This window comes from Gopherus evgoodei, chromosome 8 (genome assembly GCF_007399415.2).
Source record: "Gopherus evgoodei ecotype Sinaloan lineage chromosome 8, rGopEvg1_v1.p, whole genome shotgun sequence".
Classification (NCBI taxonomy): Eukaryota; Metazoa; Chordata; order Testudines; family Testudinidae; genus Gopherus; species Gopherus evgoodei.
In genome coordinates, this window is record NC_044329.1 from 29,926,016 (window position 1) to 29,934,991 (window position 8,976).

General features: G+C 46.4%; 1 protein-coding gene across 4 annotated transcripts in view; it reads right to left on the reverse strand.

Moving 5' to 3' along the window:
- PANK3 (pantothenate kinase 3) overlaps positions 1-6,850 on the reverse strand; it is a 29,385-nt gene extending 22,535 nt beyond the window's left edge. For all 4 annotated transcript variants that reach the window (XR_004001530.1, XM_030571862.1, XM_030571863.1 and 1 more), the window contains exon 1: positions 5,807-6,850. Coding sequence is in view for 3 of the 4 variants with exons in the window: in XM_030571862.1 (XP_030427722.1) it covers positions 5,807-5,834 (28 nt within the window). In the remaining variant the exon portion in view is untranslated. The remainder of the gene's footprint in view (positions 1-5,806) is intronic.
- Between the last annotated feature and the right edge of the window lie 2,126 nt (positions 6,851-8,976).

Below are 8,976 nucleotides of genomic sequence, written 5' to 3' on the forward strand. Positions count from 1 at the left end.
CGAACCCCCCTGCAAACCGCAGGGATGGAGACCTGCTTGCACGGAGGTTCGGGGAACGCGAGAGCAAACCGGGGAAGGAGACCAGCTTTGCCGCGGTTTGCTCTCGCGTTCCCCGAACCACCCTGCAAACCGCAGGGAAGGAGACCGCTTGTTCGGGGAACGCGAGAGCAAACCGGGGAAGGAGACCAGCTTCGCCGCGGTTTGCTCTCGCGTTCCCCGAACCCCCCTGCAAACCGCAGGGAAGGAGACCTGCTTGCACGGAGGTTCGGGGAACGCGAGAGCAAACCGGGGAAGGAGACCAGCTTGATTACCAGAGGCTTCCTCAGGTATGCTGGGATACCTGCTTATTCCACGGAGGTCAAGAAAAGCGCTGGTAAGTGTCTACACTTGATTACCAGCGCTGGATCCTCTACACCCGAGACAAAACGGGAGTACGGCCAGCGCTGCAAACAGGGAGTTGCAGCGCTGGTGATGCCCTGCAGATGTGTACACCTCCTAAGTTGCAGTGCTGTAACCCCCTCACCAGCGCTGCAACTTTGTGATGTAGACAAGCCCTTAGATACAGTTTGCTCAAGCTCCAGGCACTACTTCCTGCTTGCATCACCACCTCTGGACCAGTTATGACGCCGCCTGAGGATTTCACATCTAGTTTGTATATTTCCTTATACAAGGTCTATGACCTCTCTATATAAGATGTTGATGCATCTCTGAAATGGGGCATGCTCCAAAATGGAGATTTTCTTTTCACCTTATGTTCTACCTGATTCATCAAGGGAGTTAATTTTGAGGCCTTCTTGCCTTTGAGAGTGGTTTGATACAGCATGTACAGTGCGGGACTTGGGATGTACAAGAGGATTCTATGGCCATGACTGTTTCTTTGGATGAGTGGGCTAGGGATAGACTGATGGCAGTATGATCGCAAGACCAAGGAAAAACTTGAGTTGACTGAGAACACCACCTCAACACTATGATGGAAGTGTAATGGTTGTAGAACTATGCCTGGCTGGGGAGAGCTCCCAACCCTAAGATCTAGTCAGGGGAAGGAGAGCACTCTTGTCTTTTCCTTTTCTGATTTCTCTATTCTTCCCCTGAGCCATTTGGAAACGAGATAGAAAATGTCAGCTGTTGTCCTCACAGAATATACCTTGTGCTTGTCCTTCTAAGGTGCCTCCCCCAATTACAAGGGTCCAATACACTTGGAAGCAATTGACAGAAAAAAAGAGGAAGCAAGCTGTTCTTGGCCCATGAGATTAGGTTTCGAAGACTGACTGCATGGGGCTGCTACAAAACAGTGCCTTCTACTCCTGTGATATTCTTGGGTGTTGGACTTCATTAGAACATTAGAAAACCAGGCAATGCTCAGTTAAGGTCTCTCCCACAAAGAAAGGTGAGCGTTAGAAGAAAGGAAACTTGCAAACATCAGGAAATGATAGTTAAGGTACTGTCTCAGACATATACAGCACCAACATCTTAAACATGAAAATGCAAAATTTCATGCAACAGCATGAAAATCTCAGACAGCAATGCAAGAGCACTTTACAAAACACTTATATAATATCACATAATCTAGTCATTTGACTCATCTCTAAAATATGACTTCTAGCATAGATCTTGTTGGGTAAATAGGTTTTGTTTGTCATCAAAACTAACCCAAATCTTACTCCTAACCAGACTGCACTAAAGCAAATGCATAAGCATATACTTCAGTTTAATCAGCTAGTAGACTAATTAGTTTTTTCACTCGTTTTTAAACTCTTGATTATTTACAGGTTAAGTTTTAGGCAAATATCAATAGTATAATTTGTATATATAATCTAACTGTTGGGGAACAAAGATGAATTGAGAAAGTAGTTAGTTCAAATCTGTGTGTTTCCAACTCTTCTGAGTCAGATGGTAGAAAAACAGCAAAAGCATACATATTGAACTTTGATATTGTTTCTCTCCCAGCAGAATGTAAACAAGTGTCCACATGTATATGAAAACTACATGACACAGAATTTGAGTTCTAAATCAACTTGCATCAACAGTATGGTTTAGTAGCAACATTTATATCTAATATAAATCTTCTACACATTACATTAGTGAAAGAATTAACTTGCTTGAAGTTCTTAAACATTGAAAATGTTATCACTTACAATTAATGAAAATTTGTATTATTTCAGCAGCTCTCTAACAAACTAATTTTTTGCTGTAGGTGTCCCCAAACTTGCCACATTTGGACTTGTAAACAACCCTCCTCACAAATAAGAACTTTGACTAGCAGGTGTGTCAGATGCTATCCCCTCCAGCTGCGTGTTGAAAGGCAGTAATCTTACCGTTCAGAATTTAAATCAAGCACCCACAAAAGGCAGCTCAGTGTCAGGAAAATTATTAACCTGAAACTTGTCTATAGTAATCAAAGTTAAGCCTGTAAAAAAGAAAATGGATGACAGAAAATGTCACATGCCATGTTATCTTCTACAAAAATCTATTTCTCCAGTCTTTCCAAGAACTGTATCTTTCTAGCTCTTAAATTACTTCTCTGGTTTTGTGATTAAACAGAATGTACAAATGCCTGTTACCAAGAAATACTTTCTTCTTACATAAAAAAAGAAGCCCTTTCCCATTCATTACAAGTTTCTCAGTCAAATGAGAATCAGTTGTGACTAAGAATGTCATGATATAGTTGTCTTAGTAACATCAGGTACATGAAAATCTTTCAACCAATAATTTACAGAAGTTACTTGTGTTGCATTTGCCCACAAACACCTTCACATGCCCTCTCACACTGCCCCATAGGAATTAGAAAAACTGTCAAAATCTGTAAAGCAAGTACCATCCTTTCTTTCAAATGCCTCCAAAAGTCACCTCTGCTGTGGTAAAGAAAAGCTGCCACCGAGCAATAGCCAGGCAGATGCCAAGTTATGACTACTTTTATTCTTTAGTCTTATTACATTTCTTTTGCAACAATTTCTACAAAGAAATCTCCTCTTCCATGACGGCTGCCATCTCCCAATGCTTTCAAAGTGGGGTTAAAAGTATGTTCAGCTAAGATATTTTCAAAATCATCAATGCATTCCACTAGAAAATGTGACAGTGTGAAGCCTAGTTGCCCTCAGAGAAAGTCTTGTCTGAGAGAACTAGGCTTCACTTTCACTGTCTCTACCATCAGTGGAGATACACTAGTACTAACAATAGAGAGAATTTGTTGGTTTTTTTAAAAGCAAAAAACAAGAAGTGGGGGCATTTCTTAGAATTCATAACATCATTGTTAAAGCTGCAGAGGACTAACTGTGGTGCCAGTATTTTATTATAACCCCATTTACACTAGGAAATTTACCCATTGTAACCATGCTTTAATTATGTTGAACATGGTTCCATATTGTCTACACTTGTTCTTAATGCTTTTTAACCTGTTTCGCTTGATATCTGTTAGCAACTGGCACATCCCCTTTTGTAAGCAAGACAGGCTTCCCCCCACCCTTACACGCTATTTGCTCAGTAAAACAGAGTTATGTACTGACATATCCCTCAATATTTACTGAACTTTACTGAATACTTACTGTCTAGTTATAAATTTGGATAAATCTGATACAGTTGATCTAATTCTCAAGCCCTTATTCATGTTCTTACTCCTTACACCTAATAGTTAGTCCATTGACTTTGACTGGGTAACTCATATGAGTAAGGGTTGGAAAATGGTTCCAAAGACCATGGGTCACTTGCTGGTGGATTCTCTGCAGCTTGAGGTCTTCAAACCACAATTTGAAGACTTCAGTAACTCAGACATAGGTTAGGGGTTTGTTATAGAAGTGGATGGGTAGGATTCTGTGGCCTGCTTTGTGCAGGAGGTCAGACTAGATGATCATATTGGCCCCTTTTGACCCTAAAGTCTATGAGACCACTTAAAAAAACCTGAAACTATTGTTGCCTGTTCAGGTATCAGCAAATAAAGCGACACATTGTATAGGTACACTTTTTAGGATTCCCTATATATTTGTATGACTAGGAAAAAAAATTAACAGCTTAGAGTGTCACTTGTTTTCCCTTTTGGCCATGAGCGCTAATAAATTCTTCATTTTATGACAGATAACTGGTGAATATCTTCAGGCCAAACTTAAAATTCATTGATTAAATATATATGAAGCTTTGAAGTTACAGACCTAAAACTGTTAATTCTCATGTTCAAATAGTTTCAAATTGTTCAGTGACACCATTAAGACTTGTCACTGATGATCCCCTACAGCACTTGCGCAACTCAGAGGTGCTACTGAAATTAGCAGTTCATACCAGTTATGTTCAATCAGACTAGCATTGTTTTAAAATATTGATCTACTATAGAGGTGTAGCCCATTATCGTAGAGACTGACAGCACTCCCTGAAACTGTTTCAGTTTGGAGACAGCATTAGAAGAAAACGCTCTGTTCAGAAGACATTTTCTAAAGATCAGTACAAATGTACTGTTCACTTGAGAACAATTCTGCAGTGTACTCAGCAACCTTAGTTTCCACTACAATATGGGGTAGTTAATCTTTTTCTAGTGCATAAAATAAGCGTTAAGTATTTTTCTTAACTTAAATCATTTTTATGCTTTTAACCCTCCTTCTACAGCCTTACTAATACTTCTTCCATGATGTGCATATTTAATAGTGTTTTATCACGTCTGTTCTAGCAGTAGGGTGCTGACATTTACTATATAATTTTTCAACCATTAAGCTTTTTTAAGGGGAAAACACACACCCACATAAGATAGCAACTTTAAGTAAGTGAATGAATGTCACAAACAGGAAAAGGTCAGGCAGTTTGAGTTTGCAAACTTTAACTGTGTTAGTTTTAAGCAGTACATTTCAGCCTGTGATATTCCTTAAATTTGACCAACAGAAAAGGATAATCTCTAGATGGGGACTCAAAGTAGGTGGACTTGGCTTCCAGCTCAGAGAGACCTTCTCAGTGACCCTGGGCAATCTCTCTGTAACTCAGCTGATCATTCATAACATGGGAATACTACTATTCACCCACATCTCGTAAGTTCATATGCTATGGTGATGAGTGCTACCCAAAAGCCTTAAAGTTCTGTGGGGCAAAGACTATCTTTTCTATATCATGGGTGTCTAGTACCCAGTGTAACAGAGGTTTTATCCCCAGTTGTGAACTCTAGGTGCTACCACAATATAAACAATAATGAATAGAAGTAAGTGTAAGAAATATCATTAGGACTACACTTGTGAAAAGAGTACTTAAAAAAAGCAAAAGTCACCTTGTAACACTGATTTATTCTTTAAAACATGGTTTCCCTTCTGTGTTCCCCCACCCTACCTTCAAGAAGCTTTATAAGGCACAAGAATATCCAAGTAACTGACTGGCCACTGACATGCAACTGCTTCACAACTTGGACACACTGATGAGTTATTAACAGAATAAAGTCTCATGCTCCTCACCCCCTCAAAACATAATGCCTGTCCTTCCTTCCACCTGCAAAAAGCCTTCCCATCAGAAACACTTTATTATGTAAGTGCTTATGTAGCTCCCATCACAGGGGCCTCCCATATATTTAAAAAAACAAACAAACACGATTTTAGTTGCTAAAGAAACATGATTTCAGAGCTCAGCTGATTTTCTAGAACAGCCAGCCAAGAGCTGAAGAGATTCACATAAATAGAAAACCTCTGTACTTATAAGCAAGATCAATTTGTACTTATAAGCAAGATCAATTTGAAGAAAGGGAGCCCGATTTTACACCAGTTTTTCCAGCCCACCCACAAAGGGAAAATAAAGGCCTCTTCCTTCCTAAAACAAAGTGTGTGTGTGTAATTACACCCAGGCTTACATGGTTTCTTAGCATCCTTGATCTTCATGTCTTTGCAGTTGTAGTAGCTCTGTGTAGCTTCCTCTCCTGATATTGGTGGGTGCGTGGAGCAGGAGCAGCACCTCTGAACGGGTCTCTCTCTCCTGATGGGGCGGGACGTGTCAGCAGCTTGTCAGGGCTGGGTCTCTATCTCCTGATCTGGTGCGTCGGGCTCGTGGGTGGTAGAGAGCAGCAGAGTTCAGTCAGTGGGCGTCTCCTCAAGGTCTGGGATAGCAGCAGCACCTGATCTGTTTTTCTAGTTCAGGGGAAGAGGCACAAGCGTGGGGGCGGGAAGCAATGTCTCCTCCCTAGATTAGGCTGGTAAGGAGTGTCTCTCCAGGCTGGGTGGAGTAAAGAGGCAAGGACCTGGCCCTTGGAGCCCGGGCAGGGCTCCGTTAGGAGGACCCGCCTCCTCTAGGCGACGGTGGCATCAGTTCTAGGGCAGTGCAAGTCCTGCTGGGGTGGACACGGCTTCCCTCTCTGTGGGGCTGCTCCTGTTGCTGCTGTTGCGGCGGCAGGACCTACGTGGGCTATGGGTGAAGAGGGTATGGAGGAAGAGGCGTGTGCTCCTGCTCGCAGCACCTACAGCTCAGGGCGTAGCTGGCTCTAAACGGGTGCGGCGCAGGCCTGCGGCGGAGGGGAAGCCGCTCTCTCGAGGCGGCTCCTCTGCCGCGACAGGGCCCTGAGGCGATGGAAGCGGGTCCAGGCAGCTGGGAGGAGAGGGGCGGCCCCACTCGCACTCCACCTTCGTGGCCGGGGCTCCGGATGCCCCACTGGGCTCCCACCAGCACAAGATGGCGGCCCGGCACCAGGGAGCCGCGGCCGCTCTAGGGCTCCACACGATGGGGAGGGAGAGAGGGAGACTCAGCGGCTCCTCAGCTTCTAGTCCGCCCGCCTCGATTGCAGCTACCGCAGCGCTGCCCTCTCCGCCCCGGCTCCGGGGTCCCGCGCAAGGAACGATGGGAGCCGCAGTCTGTTAGGCGCCTAGGAGCAGTTCTCGACCTACAGCGCCCAGCTTGCCTCGCGCCACCCTACTCTTTCCGCCTTCTGTGCGCGTGGCACGATGGGAGATGCAGGACGTCAGGCGCAAGCCAGCAGGCTTTGCCTACAACTCCCAACAAGCAGCGCGGCCTCGGCGCCCCAGCTCCCCCCGCCGCGAGAACAGCACCGCTCACCCCACCCATCACCGACCAATCACAGACCGTCGCCTCTTCCAGCTCCCCATCCCCTTCCCGTCGCGTGTTCCTGCCGCGGCCCGCTCATCTTTCTCTCTCGCCTCTCCCCAGGCCTGTGTAAGGAGTCAGGCATTTCCGGGGGAGCCCCTCCCCTGCAACGCAGCTGAGGGGACCGCGAGGCGAACTGGTGCTGGCCCTTTAAGAGGCTGGGTGGAAGAGCCGCAGCTAGCATCCCAGGAGATGTGCTTGTGCTCTTTGTGCCGGCTCCCTGCCCACACAAGGTGGACTCCCCGCCCCTAGCTGCTGCCCCTGCCTTCGCTGCTCTGGCCTGGGCTACACTGCAGGGGAAGGGCGATATAAGTTGTGTCACCTTGACCTAGGTGTGGAAGTGTCCTCCCTTAAAGTTATCTCCCGCCAAATGCTGACATAGCCTGTCTCCGGTGCTTTGGTAACACCACCTTCCTGAGTCGCCTAGAGTCACACTACTTTATTAGGTCTATGCAGTGTCAGTATGGACATTGCTTATGTTGATTTTAGTAGCTGTCAGGACCCATCCTGCAATGCCCCACACTGACAATACAATCAGTACAAGTGCTCCTGGTGAGGACATGCAACAGTGACACGAGAAGCCACGTCTGCACACACACAAATTATTTAATAACTGATAGCCATAGGCTGGTGTAAGTTAGGCCAAGTTTTGCAGTGTAGACATAGCTTCCGCTGGCTCCAAGGCTTGGCTCAGCAGGGGTAGGAAGCAACAATGACATGCAGGTCCTACTGCTTGGGGGAGGTGCCCTGGCAGCAGCTGAGAAGGACCCTAGACCAGAACCTTGCCTTGCCTCAGCCTGCCTCCTCTTCTCTCCACCCCCATGTCACTCAGTGTGTCAGCTGCTCCCACAGCTGTTCTGCAGCTGAAGCCAGACAATACCTACCTTCTCAAATGAGCTTGCATAGACACATGAGAAGAAAAATAAAAACACTTCACCTGGGGCAACCACCACAAAGTCATCGCTCCATGTCTGGCTTCTCAGTCCTCATCCTCATGGGAAAACAGCACACCACCTCTCAAAAAAAAGCCTGGCAGCTTAAATTCATCATTGTGCTAGATTGGGGGGGGAGTGGAGGACAGATGACTTTTTGGCCTGAGGGCCACATCGGGATTCTGAAACTGTATGGAGGGCTGGGTATGGAAGGCTGTGCCTCCCCAAAAAGCCTGGCCCACATCCCCTATCCACCCCTTCCCACTTCCTGGCCCCTGACTATCTCCCTCAAAACCCCTGACCCATCCAACCCCCCCGCTCATTGTCCCCTACTTTCCCCTACCTGGAGCCCCTGCCCCTAACTGCCCCCCTGGAAACCCCATCCCCTATCCAAACCCCCTGTTCCCCACCCTCTTACCATGCTGCTCAAAGCACCAAGGCTGGCAGCCGCACCACCTGGCTGGAGCCAGCCATACTGCTGCACAGTCTAGAGCACCCGAGCAGGCTGCTGTGCTGCCCAGCAGGAGCTCACAGCCCCACTGCCCAGAGTGCTGGCAGCACAGCGAGCTGAGGCTGCGGGGGAGCAGGGACAGCAGGGGAGGGACCATGGGCTAGCCTCCCCAGCTGGGAGCTCAAGGGTCAGGCAGTACGGTAGGCTGCAGTTTGCCCACCTCTGTGCTAGATACTAAAAATTCTGGTGTGACTGGAGACACTGGATTTACATCTCATTACAGCAATCTGTAACCCACTAATCCTCCTTTGTGCTATGACTGCAGAGTTGTTAATTGCCAACTTCATCTTGAATGGTCTCTTCCAACATGTGGTAACTCCTTATGCTTAACAATCTGTTCCACTTTGTATTAAAGGCTATGTCTACGCTACCGCAGTAAGTTGACCTACACTACGCAACTCATGTATTCACGTAGCTGGAGTCAATGAGTCGAGTTATCCTGTGGTCTATACCATGGGGCGGGGGGGAAGTTGATGGGAGAAAAAA